Source organism: Cnephaeus nilssonii (assembly GCF_951640355.1).
Source record: "Cnephaeus nilssonii genome assembly, chromosome: 7".
In the NCBI taxonomy this organism is placed as follows: Eukaryota; Metazoa; Chordata; class Mammalia; order Chiroptera; family Vespertilionidae; genus Cnephaeus; species Cnephaeus nilssonii.
Genome location: NC_137078.1, coordinates 15,770,343 through 15,796,985, shown reverse-complemented (window position 1 = coordinate 15,796,985; position 26,643 = coordinate 15,770,343). Strand labels below are relative to the sequence as shown.

Genomic DNA, 26,643 nt, shown 5'->3' with positions numbered 1-26,643 from the left:
ACCTCATTGTTGTTTTGATTTGCATCTCTCGGATGATTAGTGACTTTGAGCATGTTTTCTTAAGTCTCTTGGCCTTCTGTATGTCCACTTTCGAAAAGTGTCTAAGTCCTTTGTTCATTTTTTGATTGGATTGTTTATCTTCCTTTTGTTAAGATGTATGAGTTCCCTATAAATTTTGGAGATTAGGCCCTTATTGGATATAACATTGGCAAATATGTTCTCCCATGCAGTGGGCTTTCTTCTTGTTTTGTTGATGGTTTCTTTTGCTGTGCAGAAGCTTTTTATTTTGATATAGTCCCATTCGTTTATTTTCTCCTTAGTTTCCATTGCCCTAAGAGTTGTATTAATTGCTATGACATAAGTCTGCTATTTTGCTGTCTATGGATTCTTCTAAGATTTTTATGGTTTCCCATCTTACGTTTAAGTCCTTTACCCATTTTGAGTTTATTTTTGTATAAGATGTAAGTTGGTGGTCTAGTTCAATTTTTTTGCACGTATCTGTTAATTTTCCCAACACCATTTATTGCAGAGACTGTCTTGACTCCATTGTATGGTCTTGCCTCTTTAGTCAAATATTAATTGAGCATAATGGCTTGGGTCGATTTTTGGGTTCTCTGTTCTGTTCCATTGGTCTATATGTCTGTTCTTGTGCCAGTACCAGGCAGTTTTGAGAACAGTGGCTTTGTAATATAGCTTGGTATCTGATATTGTGATCCCTCTAACTTAGTTGTTCTTCCTCAAGATTGCTGTAGGTATTCAGGGTCTTTTTTTATTCCATATTAATTTTTGGAGAGTTTGTTCGTTTGTTCTAGGTCTGTGAAATATGCCATTGTTATTTTAATAGGGATTGCATTCAATCCATAGGTTGCTTTGGGTAGTATGGACATTTTAATGATGTTGATTCTACCAATCCATAAACACGGTATATTCTTCCATTTCGTTATGTCTTCCTCTATCTCTTTTTTCAACATCCTGTAGTTTTCCAAGTATAGGTCTTTTACCTCCTCATTTAAGTTTATTCCTAGGCATCTTAATTTTTTTGGTGCGATAGTAAAAGGCATTGGTTTTTTGTTTGTTTGTTTCTCTTTCTGTGAGCACATTGATGTGTAAAAAAGGTTAAGATTTCTGGATGTTAATTTTGTATCCTGCTACATTGCTGAATTCATTTATTAAGTCTAGTAGTTTTTTGATGGGGTCTTCAGGGTTTTCTATGTACAATATCATGTCATCTGTGAATAATGACAGTTTCATCTCTTCTTTTCCAATTTGAATGCATTTTATTTCTTCTTGTCTGATCACTATGGCTAGCAATTCTAGTACTATGTCAAACAGGAGTGGTGAGAGCAGGCATCCCTGTCTTGTTCCTGTTCTTAGGGAAAATGGTTTTAGTTTTTGCCCACTGAGTATGATGTTGGCTGTAGGTTTATCATATAAGGCTTTTATTATATTGAGATATGATCCCTCTATTCCCACTTTGCTGAGAGTTTTTATCAGGAAAGGGTGTTGGATTTTGTCAAATGCTTTTTCTACATCAATTTGTATGATTATGTGATTTTTATCTCTCAATTTGTTTATGTGATGTATCACGTTTATTAACTTGCTGATATTGTACCATCCTTGCATCCCTGGAATAAATCCCACTTGGTCATGGTGTATGATCTTTCTAATGTAATGCTAGATCTGATTTGCTAAGATTTTGTTGAGGATTTTAGCATCTATGTTCATCAGAGATATTGTCTTGTATTCTCTTTCTTTGTAGTGTCCTTATCTGGTTTTGGTATTAGGGCAGTGGTCGGCAAACCATGGCTAGCGAGCCACATGTGGCTCTTTGGCCCCTTGAGTGTTCTAACGCCACTTCTTCAAAATAGACTCGCCCAGGCCGAAAACCGACTTCTGTGCATGGGCCACGAAGTTTCAATTACACTGTACGTGCGCACCCGCATGTGGTATTTTGTGGAAGAGCCACACTCAAGGGGCCAAAGAGCTGCATGTGGCTCGTGAGCCACGGTTTGCCGACCACTGTATTAGGGTAATGCTGGCTTCATAGAGCTTGAAAGTGTTCCTTCCTCTTGAATTTTTTGGAATAGTCTGAGGAGGATAGGTTTTAGTTCTTTGAATGTTTGGTAAAACTCCCCTGTGAAGCTGTCTGGTCCAGGGCTTTTGTTTGCTGGACGTTTTTTGATTACTGCTTCAATTTCCTCCATAGTTATCAGCCGATTCAGATTTTTTGATTCATCCTAATTGAGTTTTGGAAGGTTGTATTTTTCTAGGAATATGCCCATTTCTTCTAGGTTGACCAGTTTGTTAGAGTTGCTCATAGTGTTTTTTTTTTTTTGTGTGTGTGTGTGTTTTTTTTTACAATCCTTTGTATTTCTGTGGAGTCTGTTGTTATTTCACCTCTTTCGTTTCTGATTTTTGTTTATTTGGCTCCTCTCTCTTTGCTTCTTGGTGAGCCTGGCTAGAGGTTCATTAAGCTTGTTTATCCTTTCAATGAACCAGCTCTTGGTTTCATTTATCTTTTGTATTTTTATTTTTTTGGGTCTCTATGTCATTTATTTCTGCTGTGATCTTTATTATTTCCTTCCTTCTGCTCACTCTGGGCTTTTCTTGTTGCTTTCTTTCTAATTCTTTAAGTTATAGAGTTAGATAATTTGTTACCAGTTTTTCTTGTGTGTTTTCTTGAAGTAGGCATGTAATGCTATGAACTTCCCTCTCAGGACTGCCTGCAATGTGTCCCATAGATTTGGGATTGTTGTGTTTTCATTGTCATTTGTTTCCAGAATGTTTTTTTTTAAATTTATTTTTTGACCTCTTGGTAACCCAATCATTGTTTAATAACATGCTATTTAGCCTCCAAGTGTTTGAATTTTTGTGATTGTTTTTATTGTAGTTGATTACTAATATTATGCCACTGTGATCTGAGAAGACGCTTTATATGATTTCGATCTTCTTGAATTTGAAGAGACTTTGCCTGTTTCCCAATATTTGGTCTATCTTTGAAAAAGTCCCATGTGCACTTGAGAAGAATGTATATTCTGTAGCTTTGGGGTAAATGTTCTGAAGATGTTGATTAAGTCCATCTGATCTAGTGAGTTGTTTAGTATTGCTGTTTCTTTGCTGATTTTTTGTCTAGAGGATTTATCCAGTGATGTCAATGGGGTATTAAAGTCCCCCACTATGACTGTATTGCTGTTGATCTCTTCCTTGATATCTTCCAGGATTTTTTTTTATGTATTTGGGTGCTCCTGCATTGGGTGCATATATGTTTACCAGGGTTATATCCTCTTGTTGTATTGATCCCTTTAGTATTATGAAACGGCCTTCCTTATCTCTTGTTCTGGCCTCTCTTTGAGGTTTATTTTGTCAGATATAAGTATTGCTACCCCAGCTTTATTTTTCTTCATTTTAATTTGCTTGAAAAATATTTTTCCATCCCTTCACTTTCAGTCTGTGTGAGTCCCTTGTTCTGAGGCGGGTCTCTTGGAGACAGCATATATATATATATATATGTATATATATATGTATATATATATATATATATATATATATATATATATATATATATATGTATATGTATATATATATATATATATACACACACACACACACACACACACATATATGGGTCATGTTTTCTTATCCATTCAGCCACTTGATGTCTTTTGATTGGAGCATTTAGTCCATTTTTGTTTAAGGTTATTATTGATAGGTACTTGTTTGTAGCCATTTTTATTCTTTATTTATGCCTGTGTTTCTTCTTCTCTTTCTATTTCTTCTTTTTACAACAGTCCCTTTAGCATTTCTTGCATTGCTGGCTTGGTAGTGATAAACTCCTTTAGCCTTTTTTTTCTGTCTGCGAAGTTCCTGATTTCCCCTTCAATTTTGAATGATAGCCTTGCTGGATATAGTATTCTTGGATTCAGTCCCTTGCTTTGTATCACCTGTATACTTCATTCCATTCCCTTCTGGCCTGATGTGTTTCTGTTGAGAAATCATTTGATAATCTAATGGAAGATCCTTTGTAGGTAACACTCTGTCTCTATCTCTTGCAGCTTTTAATCAGTTAACTGCTGTATGTCCAAAATGGCAACCATCCCCACACACCACGATATTTTGAATTTAGTTGAAAAAACCAATTTGCAATGAGTATTATAAAAATAAATACTCACAATTTGGGTGTTCTTGAATATGTTCAGCTGAAAATTCTCACAAAAAATTATTTTAAAGTTGGTCAGAGCTGCCACTAAGGGAAAAAAAAAATTTTTTTTAATAGATGCACATGGCATGTGGGGAAGGTCTGCCGCTTGCATCTACAGACGCTTATGGCATACAATGGGTTAAGATTCTCTGTCATTAATGTTTGCCTTTGTAATTATGATGTGGTGTGGGTCTTTTTTTTGGTTCATCTTGTTGGGGAACTCTCTGTGCTTGTGTGACTTTTTTCTTCCCCAAATCAGGCAAGTTTTCTGTCATTATTTCTTCAAATAGGTTCTCTAATCTTTTCTCTTCTTCTTGTCCTTCTGGCACCCCTATCATACGTACGTTACTTGATTTCACTTTGTCTCAGAGCTCTCTTAGGCTCTCCTCCTGCTTTCTAATTTTTTTCTCTAATTGCTGTTCAGATTATGTGTGTTTCTCTGCCCTATCTTCTAAGTCACTAATTTGGTCTTCCAATTCTTCTAGTCTACTGTTGAAACCTTCCATAGTGATTCTTATTGTAGCTATATCATTCTTGATTTCCTCTTGATTCTTACATAAGTTGTTGATTTTTCTCATTCATCCGGTTTATGAACTGTATGACCATTACGCTGAATTCTTTACCTGGCATACTGCATGCCTCCATTTCATTTAGTTACTCTTTCTGGGGGTTGATTATTCCATTTCTTTCCTTTGGAGGTTGTTACTTTGTCTTCCAATTTTTGCTATCACCAAAGTGTCCAGGTGCAGAGTTGCATGGGGGTTGTGGAGGAAGCAGAGGGCTTGGCGGGAGGGTCGTGTACCCCGAGAGTCATGGGATAGCTCAGGCACCGACATGTGGGGCCCGGAGCCAAGGTGGCGGGCCACTGGGGAGGTAAGCACACTCCAGAACTCACAGGAGCCTGTGTCCAGGGAGGCTGGAGTCCCGGTGGTAGCGGAGGCTCCCTGTCTAAGAGAGCCTGTTGGGCCAGTCCTGCAGGATCTAACTGTCCCTCACTCACACCCACAAACACCATACACATCCACACACTCCCCTTTCGCTCCCTCACTCACTGCCATCCTGATGGCCGCTATCTTGACTCCACAAATGGGAACATTTATCAGACATCTTTAAAGACATGGGCACAACTCTTGAAAGGAGTTCCCGGCCACACTAGTCCTATCGGGGAGACTGATGGCTCGCTAGGAAGAGAATGGCCAGGAAGAAAGGCCTCACCCAAGGACAATGGCATGGGCTCCATCCACTGAGCACTGGACTCCCAGCTGGAGGAAGGAGCTGAGAGGCTGACGGGAGGGCAGGGAGGCAGGGTAAGAGCCACACTGTTCCTCAGAGCCAGACCATCTGCTTTCTAAAAAGCAGGAACAGAAATTCCCCTCCAGACTCCACAGGGGACCATAAAGGGCAGCAATAGAAACAGTGTGGGGTAACCTTCTCTTTAAGATGCACCTCCTTTTCTGAACTTTCCCCTTCATCAGAACCGTTACTTTACTTTGTCAGGCTTACATGACTTCAAATGGAAAGAAAATGACGGTCTGAAATGCAGCATATACTTTACAAACCTAGAAATTCTGCTTCTGGCAATGAGTCACCCGAGGACAGGCATGCCTGACGTGCCAGCATATGATTCCACCACACCGGAGAGAGGTGCCACATCTAGGTGGTCACCAGCCTCAGAGACCCGCAGCCTGCGCTCCCCACCATCCCCTCTCACACTCTCTTTGACCTCCCCTTTGTAGAAACAGCCTTCCTCTGTGGGCTTCTGCAGAGCTTCAAGTGATGATCAGCTCTGAACGAAGTGTTTCCACCTGGCACAGAGCATGGCTCACACCTAGTCCCACCACCTCCCTCATCACACCGCCACCACCTTAAGCCTCGTAACTACCCAGGGTTGTCAGACTTAGCAACTAAAAATACAGATCACCCAGTCAAATTTGAATTTCAGATAAAAACAAAGTAAATTTTTAGTTTATGCCAAATACTTCATGAAAAACATACCAAAAAATTGTTATTTATTTAAAATTCAAATTTAACTGGTATCCTATATTTTATATGGCAATCCTATACTGTCTAATTCTTTATTCAGTTTTAGGTACTACCTATTAATATTTAGGTTATGAAAATATTATCTAAAGGTTGAGCATCTCACCCAATTTATCCTCAGTTCAATAACATAAGTCTTGTGTGAATATTTAGTAAATTATAATTAAGAAAACAGTTGCATGGTCATTAACTTAAAACAAAGCTCCATTTCTCCCTCACTGCCTCCTGTGGGTAACCAAGAGTTTAATCCTGCTACCTTATCCAGAAGGGACTGGAGGGATGGCAGTAAGTAAATGATTTATCTAGGACCATTTTTTACCTAAAAACACCTTACTTTTAACACCCTCCCTTCACCAGCAGCCCTCAGAGGGATCAGACAATAGGAAAAGGTCATTCTGGTTACCTGAGCACATGGCCTCAGTAGGCCAACCCCCTGCTTCTGAGACAGGAGGAAGGGAACCTAGGAATGGGGCCATAGGAACAGGACTCCACGCTTTCAACTCCACCCTCTTTCTCCCCCTGGCCGGTGGCCAGTCTCCCCGCTGGACGTAGTACCAGTGTGTGTGAGGCCCTCTTACCAGTGTGTGTGAGCATGTGCCTCTGGAGGGAGCTGGCCCAAGGGAAGACACGAGGGCAGTGGGGACAGTTGATCTTCTGCAGGCAGTTGGCATAAGAGTTCCGCTTTGTCCTCAGCAGCTTGTCTTCTGGGGGGCTGCCCTGCTCTTCATCACTGGGCCCGTTGTGGTCAGCAGGGGTGCCGGCCAACTCGTCCTGAGTGTCGTCCTCTGCTGTCTGCAGAAATGGACTGAACTTGTTGGTGTCCGTGGTAGCCAGCATCTTCTCAATGCTGGCAAATTCCCCGCTGGAATCCAGGTCTACCCCACCATTGCTGGCCCGGGGCCGACTCCTCAGCCCCTTTTTCCGGCCCCTCTTCTTTGAAAAGCCAGCTGGCCCCTGCCCAGTGGGTGAAGCCGCCTCTGGACTGTTGGCAGCAGGGGGTGGGTCGCTGGATTCTTTGGGGCTGGTGGTCTCAGTGGGGGCAGTGGTGCCTCCTAAGCTGTCTGAAGCTGTGGTGTTACTGCTGGTGCCTGTGGGCCCTGGGTCAGTCACCTTGGCTTTGAGCAAGGTGGGGGCTGAGGACACAGATGAGATGATCTGGGCAATGGAGGCCAGTGGGGGCAGCTCTTCTGTCATAGGGGGCTTTGGCAAGAGCAGGGGGGGCTTGGGGCGTAGAGGCCTCAACAAGGCTGGGCTGCTTATCAGGGTGGAGCTGCCCAAGAGAGGGGAGCTGTTGATGAGGGCTGATGAGTAAATGGGGACAGCGACCTGAACGGAGCCCTGCAGGGGCTGAGCATGGGCTTCCAGAGTAGTGGCTGTGGAGGCTGCTGCTGAAAGGGCCAAGGGTTTCTCCAGGATCCCACTGGACCCCAAGGTCACTGGCAGAGTAGGGCACGGTGGTGGACAGGGAGAGAGTTGCTCCCCGCTCCCTGGTTCCTGCTCAGGCATCTTGGCTTCACTGGGAGCAGCTGAATCCTTGTCTCCTCTCCTGAAGTTCTTGGGGATGGATAGGTCAATGGGCTCCATAGAGCAGTCATAGGGGGCCGAGGAAGAGGGGCTCAGGAACAAGGCTGCGTTTTCCTGCTTCACGTGGACCAGGGCCAGGCCCTTCTGGGAGAAGTCCAGAGGCTCATTGAAGTCCACTGAGAAGTTGCTGGCCGGCTCCAACTTGACAGAGATGGGAGGTGGAGGCTGGGTGGGGCCCGCGTGAAGATAGCCATTCTGGGCCTCCAGAAAGGTGGCAAGGGGTTTGCGCTCACCAAAGGCTCCGCTGCCCTCCTCCGCCCTCCCTGAGGCCTCAGCCACGGGGGCCTCCTTGGGGCCCAGGCCGTCTGCCGCCAGGACGTAGCTCTCGATATCGTGCTCCGGCACATGCAGGTGCTGCTTAAGGATGTGGTGGACGCAGTTGCGCTTGGCTGAGAAGGTGGCGCTGCACTCCTTGCACTCAAAGGGCTTGTGGCTCTTGGGGCAGCCGCCCAAGCCGCGGCCACAGTGCGTGCGCATGTGGATGCGCAGAGCGCGGTAGTGCTTCAGGTCTTCTCCGCACAGCCGGCACACTGTGTCTGGGGAGCAGAAGGCGTCCACCATCTCGGCCGCGCTGCTGGTCACATACTCGATGTTCTTCTCGATGTCCTTGCGGGTGGCCTTGAGATGCTTCTTGCGCAGGTGCCGCTCGCAGTTGGCCTTGACGGTGAAGGGGTAGTGGCAGATCTTGCAGATATAGGGCCGCTCGCCGCTGTGCGTGCGCAGGTGGCGGATGAGTGCGGCCTTGTCGGCCGCGATGTAGTCGCAGATGTTGCACTGGTATGGAGAGATACCCAGGTGGGAGCGCACGTGAGCACGCAACACCCCGGAGAAGGCGAACACCTGGTTGCAGAAGCGACAGGGATAGAGCACCTTACGCATGGCTGGAGATTTCTTGCTGCCGGGGCCCGTCATGATGGCCTTGAGGTCCCCCTCTGTTATCTCCTGCTTGATCTTGGCCTCCATGCTCAGGGGCAGCAGGGCCTCGATGATGCTGTCCTGCTCCAATTGCGTCTTCATCTCAGCCTGACCCGGCAGCTCTAGCCGTGGCTGCTGCAGGAAGAGCTGCATGGCCGCGTGTGGCTGGGCCCCGGACTTGGACTGCAGCAGGTTTGTGCTGGAGGCCACCTCCACCGAGCCTTTGAGGAGCTTCAGGGCCGGCGGGGGCAGGCTGGGACTGATGCAGCCAGGGGAGGCCTGCTGGGCATTGAGGAGAGGGGGGGGTGTTGAGGTGGCTACCACCGTCCGCGGTGTGACCAGGGGCTTTGGCTTCAGAGGGGGCATGTGTTTGAAAATCGCCTGCAGAGGGGTGACAGGGGCCTTGGAGAGAGGCGGAAGACTGATTTGAGGGGGCGCTGAGGCTGCCATCTTCAGGATCTGCTGGATGTCAGCCAGCTCAATGGCTGACTCCCCGGAGATGGGCTTGACCACAATACTACTATCAGGCTGAATGATGAAGCCCTTTTGGAAAGGCTGCAGGGACAGGTGCTTCATGCTCTCCTTGTTAGCCGGGAGGACTGTGAGAGAACCGCCCAGGGAAGAAGCTTCAAAAGGAGACAGCCTCAGCACATTGGTGCAGCCAGGTTCCTGAGGTAGCTGACACTTGAGTGCCTGGAACTGTATTGCTTGGTTGTCATCCGGCGGGGGCTCCTCAGCTGGGACAGGCTTGACGTCTTTGGTGTGCTGCAGGCCCAGCAAGGCCAGGAAGACCTTCTGGTCCATGGCGTCATCAGGTAGGGTCTTGGCTTGCAACCTTTCCCGTCCCTGGTCCACAGCGACATGGGTCTGCTTGTGCAGGGCGAGCGAGGAGAGCATGGGGAATGCCTTGTCGCAGATGTCACAGACGAAACGGTGCTGCTCGCTGATGCACCTTCGCAGGTTTGTTTCACACCAGGCCTGCAAAGCAAGGAATCAAGAGGAGGATTTAAAAATCATCACTAAACTGAGATGCAGAAAGTACCTGTTGTACAACTGCTGCAGTATCCAGCTTTCTCCATAACGTATAGGAGCTGACCTTTCCTTGCTCACTAACTGCTGGAGTGAATAAGGAAATCCACAAGCATCTTAGGTATCATGTTTCCTGGATGAATGACATCAATCCCAGGTACCTCAGCAGCAAAGCAAGTTAAGTGATAATACCACAGTGGTAGGATTTTCTTTTTAAAAAAATGGGTGTCTTGCAAAACTAACTGATGGTGGAGAACCCCTGTGTTGTCAGGAGAGAGGGAGCACCATCTGGGGTTACATGATATACACATATGGGTGTCTACATATGGAATTGAGCTTGAGGCTTATGCACTGGAAGAATTTCACTGCTGCTATCTTCTATCTCAATTTTTAAATTTGAAAAAAAGTAGTTTCAAAGTAGTTTATAAGCAGAGAACAAATATGGCTCAGGTTAATAACAACCCAAAACATCTATATAATATATAAAAGGCTAATATGCTAAGTGTCCCTCCACCCTTCCGACCGGTTGCTATGATGCACACTGACCACCAGGGGGCAGAGCTCAATGCAGGAGCTGCTGAGCTGCAGTTGACTTGGCAGTGGCGATTCTCGGGTGATGTACCCCAAAACCAGAGAGGAGGGAGCCCGATTCCTGTGGGCCTGCACGATTCCACCTTCGGCTGTGGGTTATGTTGTTGCTGGGGCACTGTCGGCCTCAAATCTGGTTTACCGCACACTTGCGTTTGCATTCCACACCCTGTACAACACCAACTTTGCAGAGTTCCCTCTTGGACTCCAGGACCCCTCGGGGGATGTCGGAGAGCCAGTTTTGGCTCGATCCCCACAGGCCAGGCTGAGGGACCCCACCTGCCGGAGGGACCCCGCTCACTCTGCAGATGCCGGGAAGGGACCGCGGGAGGTTGGTTCCAGGGCGTGTCTGGCCCTTCTCGCCCAGTTCCGTCCCGCCAGCCACCTTCTAATTAATTTCCTTTCAATGTGCATGAACCTGTGCACCGGGTCACTAGTTTTAAATAAAAAACGACAATGCTGGAAATATTTAGCTGTAAGGCTAAAACTACAATTGATGTAATTAAAAATACAAATTTAATTTTGATAGGAAGAATGGGCAAAAGCCCTGATGAGCTAGACTCAGATGTAAGTGACTATGAGAAAAAAAAAAATGAAAGGCCCCCTACATCTCTCAACACAACAACCCAAAAAAGACTAAAAAGGACAAAACAGAAGTTCAAGAGGAAAGGTGTTAAAAAAACAAAACCCAACAGACCTCATTTGAAGAAAAGGAAACCTCTGGGTGAAGAATTTAAGTCCAGCCCTGTGGACCAGGAGGAGACGGCTGCTGGTTCTGCCCATCAGCATACCTGAGAAATCCGAGGAAACTTCCTACAGGAGAAGTCGGTGAATCCCAAGTCATGGAAGCCAGCAGGAATGGAAGGGTTGTTCTGGATGAAAGGCCTTCCCGTTGCATCTCTGGGAAGCTGTTTATGGACAAGCGCATTGTGGCGTAGCAATCCTCGATGTGTCCGAAAGGTGACACAGCAAATGTCACATCTGGGAAGAAAGTGACAGAATGTAAGAAGACAGCGAAGTCAGAATTTCCACCTGTCCATTAGTGTTATTGTATTTTCTTGTCCTTTGATCTATAAGTAAATGAAAATAAAATGATAAAACAAATTATTATAATAATGAAAACAGGAATGATATAACATATAGAAGCCAGTCTGCTCACGGTTAGCAACAAAAATCCCTTCCTTAAAAAGAAACTATATCCTAACAACTTCTGCGTTTCCCATCTTTGCAGACAGCACAAGTGTGTGTGCACACTGTCGCAGGCCTATTTGTTCTGTCACACAGAGTGATCCTTTCAAAGTTTCCTCATGCCCTCTGCTCAATGTATTCTAGTCATAAAACATTTTGAAAGTCAAAAAGCACAAATTTACACAGCATCTTGGGCAATCACATCAGCATCCCTGGTATCTGATCAAGATAAAATGATAAACTCTTCAACTGAAGTAGCAGCATGTGACAGTGGTTATGAGTTATGTGTTAAATTCTGATATTATTGCCATTCATTATCTGAAGAACAACCACAGTTCCCACCTACAAGCCCACACGAAGGGCAGTGGCACGACCCTGGCAGGCGGACAGTCACCACAGACGAAAACACTAAGGCTGAGGGCACACGCCTCGTAAGAAGCAAACACAAACCGGGAGGGTCCCACCAGGAGGCTGTCCCCCTTTTCTAGGAGCCCCCACAAATGCTTCACTTTAGAGATGTCTTCCTCTTTCGCCTTAACTGTCCTGGGACGCATGGATGCACCAGAAATACCGTTTTTAAATACTTTTCTCCACTTTCACACTAGTGCTGTCCTGTAGGTCTTTGCGGAGAACCACCATCTTAAAATCTATACAATCATTAGGATGTTGTCAACATCCCCTACCCAGTGATTTTCAACCTTTTCCTCCCATGGCACACATTACTAATTACTACAATTCTGCGGCACAGCAAAAGTATATTTTCCTGATCTGACGAAAAGTAAAGGTCTGATTTTGATTCATTCACACCGGACGGCTATTGTTGTGTTGGCTGTTGTCCTTTTTTTATTTGACAATCTAAGAAAAAAGAGGTCAGTGCCCCTGACTAGTCAGTATTGTATGTTTTTTTTGTTTTTGTTTTTAATATATTTTATTGATTTTTTTACAGAGAGGAAGGGAGAGGGATAGAGAGCCAGAAACATCGATGAGAGAGAAACATCGATCAGCTGCCTCCTGCACACCCCCCACTGGGGATGTGCCCGCAACCAAGGCACACGCCCCTGACCGGAATCGAACCTGGGACCCCTCAGTCTGCAGGCCGATGCTCTATCCACTGAGCCAAACCGGTTACGGCCAGTATTGTATGTTTTAAAAATTCTTGAGGCACACAGTTTGAAAAATCCCTGGCCTAAGCCATCACTAGAGCTACACATGGTTATTTACATGTAATTAATTAAAATTTCCTCAGTCACATTTCCTGGGCACCTTCCTATGATCACAGTACCGTGTGCCAAGCATCATTCCAGTACTTACACATGTAAGCACATTTGCCCCTCACAAAACCTCTACGGCAGTGCCTATTATTGTTCCACAGAGAAATAAAGCCCTTAGACTGTAAAAAAAAAGGACAATAGCCAACACAATAGCCACCCAGTATGAAAGAATCAAAATTATACTTTATTTTTTGTCAGACTGGCAAAAATTATATTTTTTGGTGTGCCACATAATTTTAGTAATTAGTTTATGTGTGCCATGAGAGAAAAAAGGGTTGAAAATTGCTGTTTTAGATGATGATAATGTCTTGTTTATATTACCTAGAAGTCCTTTTCCTTTACAGATATATGATGAAATATTTATAAACTAGAGGCCCGGTGCATGAAATTCGTTCACGGGGGGTGGGTGGTGGGGAACATCCCTCAGCCGGGCCTGCCAACGATGCCAGCGTCCCGCACCCCGGCCTCTGGCCAGAGGCCCCCTCCCTCCCACCGTGCAGCCGGGGCGTGGGACGCTGGGCTCGCGTCGCCCCCAGAGGCCCCTCCCTCCCTCCGCGCGGCTGGGGCATGGGACACCGGGCTCGTGTCGCCGGGGCGATGCTGCCAGCATCCCGCCCCAGCCGCTATGGGCACCGCCATATTTGTGATGGAGTGATGGCTAATTTGCATATTACCCCTTTATTAGGATTATTAGATAGGATGAAATGTTTTGCCCGGGATTTGTTTTGAAATTATCTGGGGCAGGGAAGAGATGACACACAATTGCCTGTGGGTAGATCATTCCTGAAACTTGAGTGATGAGTGGGGGTCATTAGAGTAGTCTCTCTACATCTGCATGCATTTGAAATGTTCCTTAATACATCTCATTACAAATGGCTAATGAGAGTGGGCTGACTTTTTGCCTCTTTTTTCCAAGGGTCAACAATGTCCAAACCACTATTTGCAGTAGGTTGTGTGTGTGTGTGTGTGTGTGTGTGTGTGTGTGTGTGTGGCGGGGGTTCAATCTACAGAAACTCCAGAAGAAAAGCCTATGCGCTGAGTCTCATGTGGTGCGGGTAATGCAAAGGAGCCCACTTCTCCAGGAAGGCACTGGACAATCAGAGGGGCCAGGGGCACACAGCGAGGTGCAGAGCCCAGGGCTCAGGAAAGCCCTACGTTGTGGGATTTACAGGCTGGCAGAATAAACCACCCAGGATGGGCTGGGTGGTCAAGCCTATGGCCCATCTAGTTTGGTACTTTATGAACTAGAGATAGTTCACATTTTCTCTCTCCCTTCCCCTCTGTCCTATCTGGGGCATAAGCAGGTAAGGTTTGGGGAACTGTGAGAGATGGGCGCTGGTCCATGCCTTTCCTGGAAAGTGAGACTAAGAGAAGTAAGAAAGATTGGAGCAAGCTGTAGCCCAGTGGGCCCTACAGGCATCTTCCACTTGAAGTCTACACTACCTCGGAACTTCCCGAATTCTAATTAGCACTACCTACATACATTTTGGGAAGTGTTTTAAATTCATTTTTTTCTAGTACCAGGAACTGTTCTGGATGCTGGATCACTATATAGTTGAGTAAACCATAAGCCCTGAGGACTAAGAAGGTGGCTGGCTGGGGTCAAAAAAAGGAAAGAAAAAAGGAAAGAAAGAGCAGCCATTACTGCACAGGGATCTCTCCACAAACTGCACTTAGCAGAGAAAGAAAAGGGAAGTAAGAAAGGGAAGAAAGAAAGGAAGAAAGGAATGGAAGGAAGAAAGGAAGGAAGGGAGGGAGGAAGGGAGGGAGGGAGGGCTGGTAAAAATTCCTATTACTGCACAGGAATCTCTCCACAAACTGCACTTAGCAGAGAAGCCTCCTCAGTGAACTACCTGCCTCTGCACTGAACTGCCCTCTGAGCCAGCCCTTATAAGGGTTTCCTGGAATCCTATTTCAACCAATAGGACTGAAGCATTCCCCAGCCAATCAGAGCTACACAGCTCTGACCAATCAGGGACCAGAGGTGGGGACTTCTGTCTATATAAGCCAGCTCCCCTGTGGATCTGGGAGCACACTTTCCCACTTTCCACCAAAGACTGGTTTCCCCTGGCTGGAGCTGAAGCACTGTAGATTTCTCAGACCCAGCACTGACCAGTGGAAGGGGGGCAGGGCAGAGCGGACCATCACAGAGTGGACCATTACATAGCGGAGCTGCCTAGCTGAAGAGGGGCCTGGCCTCAGGGCCGCCTGGCTCCCAGGCAGCTTCACAGGGAGCTGTTCCACAACAGTGCTATTTTCATAGCCATGTTTTACTACCTTTGAGCTATTTGCACTAAATAAAGTTTCCTTCTTTACCACACCCAAAACTGGGGAATCCTGTTGGAGTTTGAATTGGCACCAATAACGATTGGTTGACAAAATACATTCAGTTGATCCTCATTATTTGTGGATTCTGTATTTGTGAATTTGCCTATTCATTAAAATTTACTTGTAAACCCCAAATTAGTACTTGCAGCACTTTCTGGGTCATTCATGGATGTGCACAGCGCTGTGAAAAACTTGAGTTGTCCTAGGCACGCATTCCCAGCTGAGGTCTAAAAAGGAGACACTCTGCCTTCTTGTTCAGCTGTCATACTGTAAACAAGTGTCTTTTTTGCAGTCTATTTAGTGCCACAATCTACCTATAGTGCTTTTTGTTGGTGGTTCTGTGTATAAAATGGCCCCCAAGCATAGTGCTGAAGTGCTGTCTAGTGTTCCTAAGTGCAAGAGACTGCGATGTGCCTTATGGAGAAAATACCCGTTTTAGATAAGCTTTCATCAGAGATGAATTGCAGTGCTGTTGGCTGTGAGTTCCATGTTAATGAGTCAATAGTATTTAATAAATAAGGTATTTAAATAGAAACACACATAAAATGAGGTTATATATTCAGTTGATGAAATGTTGCAACCATTTCATCCAGGAGCAATGTTTCAGTATTAATTCTGTGTTCATGGTGCCTTTATCTATATATATATAAGCCTAAATGACCATTACGATGGAACGACTGGTCGCTATGATGCGCACTGACCACCAGGGGGCAGACACTCAACACAGGAGCTGTGCCCAGCCTTCAGGCCCCGATCACCGATGGGGCCTGCCTGCCAACCTTCTGGTCCCTCCCCCCAGCCAGCAGGCTCCGATCCCCTGGGCTGGGATGGGGAACCAGGGTGGGTGGTGGTGGACGCAGCTCCTTTCCCAGGTGGGGCTGAGGGCCGGCTCCCTCCTCGGGGCTGGCGGCCAACCTCCTGGGTCCCTCCCCCCATTCCACAGGCCCCTATCGGCCCACTGCCCGCCCGCCATGGTGGCGGTTGGCCCTTGCCTCCGGCCAGCAGGCCCCAATCGCCTGATCGGTGTCTGCCGCCAACCTCCCTGTCCCTCCCCATGGCTGGCAGGTCCCAATTGCCCGATCGGGGCTGGACCCAAGGCTGGGGAACCGGGGGTGGGTGGCAGCGGACGTGGGCAGTGAGGGAAGGAGGAGGAGGGGAGGCAGGGAGGTGGGGAACCGTGTGGTGGTGGTGAGAGAAGGAGGAGGCAGGAAACCTGATTGGCCCTAATCGCCGGCCAGGCCTAGGGATCCCACTCATGCATGAATTGCATACACCGGGCCTCTAGTAGAAAATAACTATAGTGAAGAATAAGAACTGACTGTACACTCATTCACCCATCCTATGTGTGAGTCCGTGTTGCTGTCATTGCATAAATCATTATCATAACATCTTTGATTTCCAGTTTAGATTTTTTAAGGGAGAGCAAGAACCTACATTTTTACAAACCAAACTAAACCAGAATCCCATATTTTTATGATTATTCCTATATTTATAGGTGCCTTGCCCACCCTAAATATGACAGCAATTTTTTGCAAAACAGTCCAATATGGCCAATAACCAAGTCTGCCCAACTTAACCTTTTGCACTCGGATGTCGAGTGTGACTCGACACGGTTAGCATTAGAATAAAGGAATAGAGAAAAAAGCAAGCGAGTGCAAAGGGTTAAGACTATTCTTTTTTTTTTTTTCCCCCTCATCCTAGGAGATGTTTTTATTGATTCTAGAAAGAGAGGAAGGGAGAGAGAGAAACATCAATGTGAGAGAGAAATACCGATTGGTTGCCTCCTGTACATGCCCCAACTGGGAATCAAAACCTTTTAGTGTACAGGACTATGCTCTAACCAACTGAGCCACCCAGCCAGGGCTAGACTATTCTTTTTTAAAAAACAATATCTCACTGGTTCATATAAAATTTCATGAAATTATAGCAAATAATTACAAGTATTGCTGAAACAAACAGGTTGGGAAGAAATAATACTGACTCTTGGTAGCATACAAGTCAACTGTGAAAGGTGAGTATGTGGACCTGAGAGTTGGACTGCAAACTCTGTGAACCATACAACATCTTATAATTAAGACATTTAAAGATTATATATCTGATTTCAGAGGAAGGGAGAGGGAGAGAGATAGAAACATCAATGATGAGAGAGAATCATTGATCGGCTGCCTTCTGCACGCCCCCCACTGGGGATGGAGCCCACAACCCAGTCATGTGCCCTTGACTGGAACCGAACCTGGGACCCTTAAGTCTGCAGGCCAATGCTCTATCCACTGAGCCAAACCGGCTAGGGCTAATTAAGACATTTTTGAGCATGCATCTCATATCTACTTATTGTTTAACTGAGAAATATGTACGATGTGTATTTACATATACGTATATTTGCATGCATATGTCAGGTACATTATAAAATGTAAAAACAGAAAAATTTAAAGGGTGAGATAAAAAAGTTCTATTTTTTTTCTTGTACCTTAAGAGATCTTTCTGAACACCATCCATGTTTGAGACTACTACACCAGCGCACACCTACTGGCCATGAATATTCAATGTAAGAGGCAACATAAGCAGGTTTCATAAAAAAACCATGGAAAGCCCAGCTGGCATGGCTCAGTAGATGAGTGTTGACCTATGAACCAAGAGGTCATGATTTGATTCCAGGTTGGGGCACATACCCGGGCTGTGGGATCAATCCTCAGTGGGGAGTGTGCAGGAGGCAGCCGATCAACGACTCTCTCTCATCATTGATTTTCTATCCCTCTCTCCCTCTCCCTTCCTCTCTGAAATCAATAAAAATGTATCAAAACAGAAAAAAGCAATGGAGAATCTCTCTTAATAGGGCAATCAGAATTTGCTGCACTTCTATTATAGCAATTAATGACACTCTCTATTCTCTCATCCTATATAATGAATAATATGCAAATCGACTGAACGGCAGAACTACCAGTCGCTATGACGTGCACTGACTAGGAGCTGCCCCCTGATGGTCAGTGTGCTCCCACGGGGGAGCGCCGATCAGCCAGAAGCCGGGCTCACGGCTGGCGAGCACAGCGGCGGTGGGCGGTGGCGGGAGCCTCTTCTGCCTCCACAGCAGTGTTAAGGATGTCCGACTGCCGGCTTACGCCCGCTCCCTGCGTCAGTTGGACATCCCCGGAGGGCTCCTGGACTGCGAGAGGGTGCAGGCCGGGCTGAGGGACCCCCTCAGCCCCTCCCGCCGAGTGCACGAATTTTGTGCATCGGGCCTCTAGTTCAGTTTATAATCCCTCCTGTTTCTGACTTCTAGGACAGAGGTTCACACGTGGTAGGTGCTCAATGAACACATGGCAGAATAAGCCAGTGCCAACCACAGCTCTGTGTCCTCTGTGGAGGCAGCTGTGGAACAGTGGGGGATGGGCCTAGGGCCAGAGGCACTGGGCAGGGACGTTCAGATTGTGTGGCCTTGTAGACTTTACTTCATCTGCGTTTTAGCTGCCTATGTAAAATTTCCTAAACATGCCTGAGATACGAATCCCCTCAGGACCTTCTTAAGAATCCAAATAAGGAGAGCATAGGCCTAGGAATCTGTATGTGAACAAGCACACAAGGTGCCTCATAGTTAGACAACTTTGAAAAGCAAATTATAGTGAGAATTAAGTGAGAGGATCTTGAACCTGTAAGATCACTCTATAAGCCACAGGCCTGTGAGAGCTCTTTCCCCTTCCTTCTCGAAGCTTGTTTATTTTCTCCTGTGTATGGCGGGGATCTTGAGAGTTACGGTGAATAACAGGTAATAAAATCCTTCAAAAACCACAAGGCAGTATTACAAAATTAACCATTATTTTGTATTGCTAGGAACATAAAATATACATATCAGGAACAGCTCATTTCCTGGCAATCAGAGCAAAGAGAAAATTCAGGAAAAATGGAGTTTTTATCTCAAAAGGGTGTGTTCTCTCTTGAGAACTTCATAATATTCTCTGCTACTTCTGTTTCATTTTGAGACTCCTGGGGAGAGGCATGTGTTCTTCGTGGTCAGCCTCTGTCCTACCTACAATACCTGCTTCCTCACCACGCCCCGCCCCCAGGAGCCAAAGCTCTTGAAGAGGAGCCTGTACACACTCAGCCTTCTCACAACATCGAAGTAAGGCCCCAGATCTACAGGTTCACACCTCTGTTTCCATGGGATTTCAACCAAGGGGCTCTGGTTTCACTTCTGAAAAGATATAGAATGTCATCTCACAAACAAGCTGCTTGAAAGTGGCAGAGAAAAAAAATCTGCTTTGAAACCAGAAGTACTTCGAGAGGCTGGTTAAAGGAAGAAAAAAACAGCCACAGAGAAACACTGCCACCCCTCACACTCGGCACCTGTTGACAGACCTAAATAAAACCACTGTGGAAACCCATCACCCAGGACATTTGGATCGGCCTTTGTTAGCCAGAGACACCCATTCAACCAGCCCTCCCAGGAAGAATGCCCTGCAACTTTGTTTCTAAGCAGCTCTTCAAGGACAATGAAGGTCATTGTAAACTGGTAAGCGATGCTGATGTTGCTGGATGCAGAGCAGGCACAGGCATGATTCCTGGGATGTTTGCTAACCTCACTTGGGCTTGTCAGTCTTCATTAAGGCCACAGCCCTTGGTCAAGTGGTCCCCCCAACTCTCCCCTTACCCCTAGTTTAGGGGATCTCTCAACTGTGCCAGGGACTTGTGAACAGTGCGACTGCAAAGTATGTCCATGGAGCAGAACTGGACTTTGAGTCCTAGGAGAGGGGAGCGCTGTAGGACGACTCCATTTGCAAGTGATTTTGACGACGTGCCAGAGGGAAGCTTTACAAACCCAAGAGGCTGCTTCTGATTTTCTGGTAACAGAGATGGCCCTAGGTAGGCAACTGAGGGTAACTTTTCCACAATGGAAACTATGCTCTCAGTAGGACAAATGAATTTGGGAGAAAGTATATCTAGTTGTAGGATTTAAACAAGCTAACAGAACTCTATCAACTTTTCTAAAAACAAACCTGCTTCCTTTCTTTTTAAATCTCACACAGCAATAGGTACTCTAAGGAAAACAAAAATCCATCAGTGGAAAAACCACAAAGGACAATTTAAGTAAAGGTGAGATTGGATTCCAAGTGTCACACAGGGATGAAAGCTGACGTGGGTAGTCAGCCTGTCCTCAACTTATATTATAAAAGGAGGATCACCTGTATGTGAACACCCCTCATTCTACGCACAGAAACAGTGTTTGTGTACCCTAAGGCACCTCACCAAAGCCTTTTCACCCAGGAAACACCTGAACTCTAGCACATGTTAGCAAATGCTTCTACAAGAGAGTAAGAAACTTAATTTAGAATACTGGAGTGGATTTTAGCATCCCCCATTCCTCGAGGGGGATCCTCTGACCCGGGCAGGGATCTAGCAGCTCAGTTAGGGGTGTGTGGAAAGAAGGAGCTATAGTGTCAGGGGCATGCAGAGTTGAGCTCTCTTGAACAACAGAGGGGAAAAGCAGCTGCTTGCAACTTCTCCTCTCTCCCTTAGCACCACTTGTAATGTCAGTGAAGGGCATGGGTAGGTAGGTGTGAAGCACATATAGGAGAGGGCTGAGGTGGGGGCGGGGGGGGGGGGGTTCGCCAGGACAGGAAAGTGCCCCAGGGAAGCATGTGGGGGTGAGGGGGAAGGTGAGCCCACTTTCTACTGTGGCCCCTGGTATGGCAGGATTGGGGGCTGCCAATGCTGGCAGCTGGAGGGAGGCACCATGATCCCAGAGAGCCTTCAACTCATACTTTAGCCCTTCTTGTCCCTTCTCTTTTGGAAATCAAACAAAACAAGCAAAATCCCAAAGCACACCGGCTCTGACCTTGGCATTGGCCAGGCTAGAAAGAGCACACTGTTAACATGGTAAAGAAGTCTGACTCCCACAAGAACAGTGCACTGGCAGGGTCCTGAAGCCACGAAGACACCTGGACTGCCAGCCAGGGCCCAGGCCCCGCCCCCGGCTGCCACAGGCAGAGGACAGCACAGCAAGGGAAAGGCTGCAACAGCCAGCGCTGCAGGCCGCGGAAGCACTCGCCTCGGTTAGCTGAGCTTTGTCCTGGCCATTCTCAAAGGACTTTATGGCAAATCAATGACATTCTTGCTCATAGCCAGGTCCCCAACTAGTCTTAAAAAGAAAAAAGTTAAAATTTTAAACTCATTGAATTGAGAGCTGGCATGCACCACAGCTTGCTTAATGAGGCAGGGCACTATGGTATCTGTTCTTTTTCTTTTCTTTTCTTCTAAGAACACAGCACACAGGCAATAGGGTGAAGACCTGGAGGTGGGGAGATGGGGGGGGGGGGGCGGGAAAGGGGGGGAAATGGGAGGTTTCTGTAATACTATCAACAATAAAAATATATTTAAAAATAAGAACACTGCATAATTCTGGGCAATGGGATTTACAGAAATAAAGAATTAAGGCTATTTATTTATTTATTTATTTTTTAAATAAACCTTGTGGCTAAACAATTTTGGGATTAGCTCCTCCCTGGGGAGAAATGCAGTGTGACGGATGTGGTGTCATGGTCTGGCATTCTGTGTAAGGAGTATGGGTACAAGAAGCCCTGAGTAGAGCCAGCAGTGCTGACAGGCACTTATCAGGAAAGGTATCACCAGTAAAGGTATCAACACTGATAACCACTAATAAGCTTCTTTTTTTTGTTTGTTTATGTGGTTGTTTTTTTTTAATATGACAGGGATATTAGAAGTATGATAGCAAGGAACTATTTTTTAAAAATATGTTCTTAGTGATTTTTTTTTTAAGAGAGAGTGTAAGGGAGATAGAGAAACATCCATCAGTTGCCTCTTGTATGCACCCTGACTGGGAATCAAACCCACAAACTTTTGGTGTGCAGGGACGATGCTCCAAGCAACTGAGCCACCAGCCAGGGCCCACTAACAAGCTTCTAAACAACCTTCCCAAAACATTCAAAATGGGCAGGAAGCTTGTATACACATCAATGATTAAGAGTCAGGCCTGAAGGCAAACTTATCAGCAATGGGATTTACAGAAATGAAAAATAAGGCTAAAACAAAATAAACCTTGTAGCTAAACAATTTTAGGATTAGCTCCTCCCAGTGCTTGCTACGATAATATTTTATTCATCCAGTGACTTTAACTCTCCAGAACAAGATGAAAATCCTGGAGTTAACAAAAAAGCTTTAGAGTAGCCCAAAGCAATAAACCACGGGCACTCGACTTTCAAATCATTCTGCCATTGTGTCAGGTAAGGGACAGATGGGTGAACCCATCATCAAGAAAGAGTACAAAAATTTTTTTCCCTATACTAAACGTATTTGCAGAGAAATGCTTTGGTAAATTTCAAATATCAGGGTATTTCTTTAGCATCTCAGGTTTCTCCAGCAATCTAAGGAAAATGATGTGCGGTTCTATTATTTAAAGGTATCAAGTCCCTTCAAGCTTTTAGGCTCTCAGCACAGGTGTATTACAAAATTTCATTGGTAGGACTCAAACCCAATTTAAATAGCCACTCAATTTTCCCAATATTTACAAAAGCAAAATTAAATAAAAGAGGCTCTTCATAACAATAAATAAGGGACAACCCGCTTTCATGTTCTCTGTCAAGTAAGCAGTACCTGGGAGAAGTTCCGAAATTTCACTCCTTAATGTCATTGGAATGGGGTACCCAAAACGTGTCACAAGACCATAACTGTAAATATTGCAAGGTTTAAAATACCAGAAAGGACATATTCTAAATATAGTACTAGAGGTAAATGTTCATCCAGCATTTGTTACAATATAATGGAATGTGGATCGTCCCCTTCCCCCTCACAACAGTCCTGAAATTCATTTTGCAGATGGAAAAACTGAGTCTCAACTCGCTGGAGGCTACAGAGCTGCCGGGCAGCTAGGATGGAGCCAACGGCTTAATTCCTTCCTACCACTCCGTTACGCTGTCAGTTCCGAAGACAGTTATTTGCAGGTGCCCAGCTCCTTCTACAGCCCATGCCACTGGACAGCGGCCCCACTGGGAGCCTTTCTTAGCACTAACGCTCCCAAGCAGCCAGCAGGCCCAGGCCCTGACATCAGAACCTGTAAAATACCTAGCGAAGAAGGCTGCTGCTCACCCGGGCCAATTTCCCAAAATACTGGATTTCTTGCTCATTACAGTGTTTTAATCGAGAGACTGACATTCTTTTTTAAAGGGATTTCATGCTTCATTTTTCCTGCTCTGTCTCGGGAGGCAAGAAGGCTAAGTGCAAACAACCTCTCCTCGGAGTCCTGCCCGGCTCAGACATTCCTCTCCCCTTGGGCCCACTCCCCGCTCGTTCTGTCCCAGCTGAGAACTGACATCCAACAGCTGCACTAATCTCTCTCGGTTGCTGGGAGCAACAGTGCAGGCCCTGTGACAGGGCCCTGGCCAGCAGTGGGCGGCAGCCTGCCCTCCCTACGCCCAGGAATCCTCCAGGCTGCACACCGCGTCCCGACACCCTGCTTAGACTGTTCAACCAAACCAGTGTGGCACGAAGCCCAGGCAGATCTAGGGTGGGGTGAGCCCAGAAGCCGGTGGCTATCCCTGCCCGGCACAGCCCAAGTCATAGAGGAGATCCTTGGGCAGGGTGGAGAGGGGCAGTACTGACAAAGGTGCCTCTAGCTGCTAAGCCCGCTGGGAAGGAGGAGGGGAGAAGGGAAGTGTCCTCCCCTCCAACCTTGCCACCAGCATCATTTTAAATCTGCTTCCAACGGGCCGAGCCTCAGACCCCTGAGACTCAAATACAAAATGCTGACCAATATTTTGTTATTCCCCTTCCCTGATTTTAGAATAGCATTTAGTAAGTGTGGGACCAACGCCATTGATGCGTCTGAGGGTCTTCCTGCAGGCCATGGGTTTGTGTGTGGGGTGCAGCAAAGGGAGTCTTTGGAACACTTGAGAATCCCCAGGAAAGAAGGTTCTGGCACCTCTCCACTGCCAAGACGAGGAGGCCCCAGCCCGTCCACACCTACAGCAGCTCTCCCCTCCCCACCCACGCCCTGCCTGTTAGAGCCCCTTGGGCTCCCGTGGACTAATCCCTGACAGGGATTTGAGGGCACTGCCTTCAAGTTTGAAATCACCTCACAGACAACCAAGAACCATACCCACTCAGTGGAGGAGGGCCTCCAGCAGAGGGTCGCGGGGAGCACTACCACATCCGATGCGAAATGCCCAGGGAAGCTTTACCCAGTGGGATCGGCTCCCGCTGCTTGAACAACAGGCACCATGCTCCTCAGGCCCTCAATCTGTCCCTTTTGCTTTTTTTACTGCTCATTTACTTGCTTTCAGACTAGCCCTTGAGGGGTCCTGTCTCCAACGTCACTATTTTTTTCTCATATCTAGCCAATCACCTGACATATAATAAGCACTCGATCATTTGCTAAAATGATTGAAAAATTATTTATTACCTGATTTCTTTCAATCAAGAAGCCATTAAGCCCTAGCCGGTTTGGCTCAGTGGATAGAGTGTCAGCCTGCAGACTAAAGGGTCCCAGGTTCGATTCCAGTCAGGGGCACATGCCAGGTTGTGGGCTCGACCCCTCCCCCCCAGTAGGGGACGTGCAGGAGGCAGCTGATCAATGATTCTCTCTCATTGATGTCTCTCTCTCCCCCCCCCCACTCTTCCTCTCTGAAATCAATTAAAAAAAAAAAGAAGCCATGTAAGATTGTACAATAACTTTTGCCAGATTGTGCCCCCAGCTGCAGCCGCAACACCATGGTGACCACCCAGCTGTCACTGGTCTGGGCCCAACCCAGTCAGCCAGACATAAGTCATTCAGACACAAGACCAGGGGCCAACAAAGCAAAGCCGCTGCCGTGGTGCCATCCCTGCTATTGGTGGGCTTGTCCTACGCCTGCACCTACGAGGTGGCTGCTGAGCCCTTGAAACACGCCTGCTTAAACTGCGATGGGCTGTGATCATACCACACACCGTGGATTGCAAAGACTTGGTACATAAATAAGAAACTAAGACATATCGCTGACAATTTTTATATTGTACTTATGTTGACATTATATTTTAGACATCCTAATATATAATCCCAATATATAAAAAACCAGGGGCCGTCACAACCAAAACAACCGGATGGACGACCAAACGATTAAACAAGAGGCTGCATGGGGCAACCAGGTTGGCAGGGGGGTTAGTGAGGGACGACCAAATGACTGAACAGCAGGCTGCGTGGGGAGACCAGGCCGGCAGGGGGGTTAGTGAGGGATGACCAAACGACTGAACAGCAGGCTGCATGGGGCGACCAGGCTGGCGGGAGGGGGGGCAACTGGGGGCGACCAGGCTGGCGGGGAGGGCAGTTGGGGGTGACCAGGCCAGCAGGGGGGGGGCAGTTAGGAGTGACCAAGGCGGCAGGGGGCAGCAGTTGGGGGTGACCAGGCCAGCAGGGGGGGGCAGTTAGGAGTGACCAAGGCGGCAGGGGGCAGCAGTTGGGGGTGACCAGGCCAGCGGGGGGGGCAGTTAGGAGTGACCAAGGCGGCAGGGGGCAGCAGTTGGGGGTGACCAGGCCAGCAGGGGGGGGGCAGTTAGGAGTGACCAAGGCGGCAGGGGGCAGCAGTTGGGGGTGACCAGGCCGGCAGGGGAGCAGTAAGGGATGACCAGGCTGGCAGGGGGTGGCTGTTGGGGGTGACCAGGCCAGTAGTGGGGGGCAGTTAGGGAAGATCAGGCAGGCAGGCAGGCAGGTGAGCAGTTAGGAGCCAGTGGTCCCAGATTGTAGTTGGGATGTCTGACTGCCGATTTAGGCCCGATCGCAGGGAGGGGTCCTGAATTGGAGAGGGTGCAGGCTGAGCTGAGGGGACCCCCCCGCCCTGCGTGCATGAATTTCATGCACCGGCCTCTAGTATTGGTATTATTAACAAAGCATGATCAATTTCACCTGTTTCTTTTTATTTATTTATTTTTAAACGTGTCTACTAGAAATTTTAAAATGATATCCATGGCTCTCTTCCTACCTGTGGGCAAGGACCTGCACTTCCCTCCCAGCTAACTTTATTCATGGAAGTGTACGGCCTGTTACTCTGTTCTATTCTTATAACCAAGCAAGAAATTCAACACCCCGAAACATCCTCACACAGGGATGTCCTTTTTGCATCTACCTGCTCACTGAACACTCTTGCCCATCGCCTCTGATTCCAAATGCCAGGTCTCCATAAGCTCTGTGCTCCTCCCTGTCTGGGGAGCCCCATGGAGGGCCGGTTTACTGCTAGTCACAGGGCCCAGGCAATAACCAGCTAGAGCTAGAATCACTACAAGCAGCCTCATGTCTTCCTGTCCTTCGACACCGGCACTTCGTTAACTCGAAACACAGGGCAATGGAAGACAACGGCCTCAGCGTTTATATGAGTTTAGATTTCAACATTTTTTATTAAGAAACAACAAGCATCTTTCCAGTTTTGGGGGTGGGGGTAAGGGCAGGAGAGAGGAGAAGCCAACAGCTGTTTTGAGTTAGAAACCTTCTGTCTAAACCGGTAGCATCTACCCCACTGTGGTTCTGCT

At 46.9% G+C, this 26,643-nt stretch overlaps 1 protein-coding gene across 4 annotated transcripts in view; it reads right to left on the bottom strand.

The window, feature by feature from the left end:
• RREB1 (ras responsive element binding protein 1) overlaps positions 1-26,643 on the bottom strand; it is a 139,631-nt gene that overhangs the window by 14,718 nt on the left and 98,270 nt on the right. For all 4 annotated transcript variants that reach the window (XM_079776840.1, XM_079776839.1, XM_079776842.1 and 1 more), the window contains 2 exons: positions 11,146-11,335; positions 6,817-9,715 (listed from right to left, as the gene is read on the bottom strand). In XM_079776840.1, the coding sequence (XP_079632966.1) occupies positions 6,817-9,715; positions 11,146-11,335 (3,089 nt within the window). The remainder of the gene's footprint in view (positions 1-6,816; positions 9,716-11,145; positions 11,336-26,643) is intronic.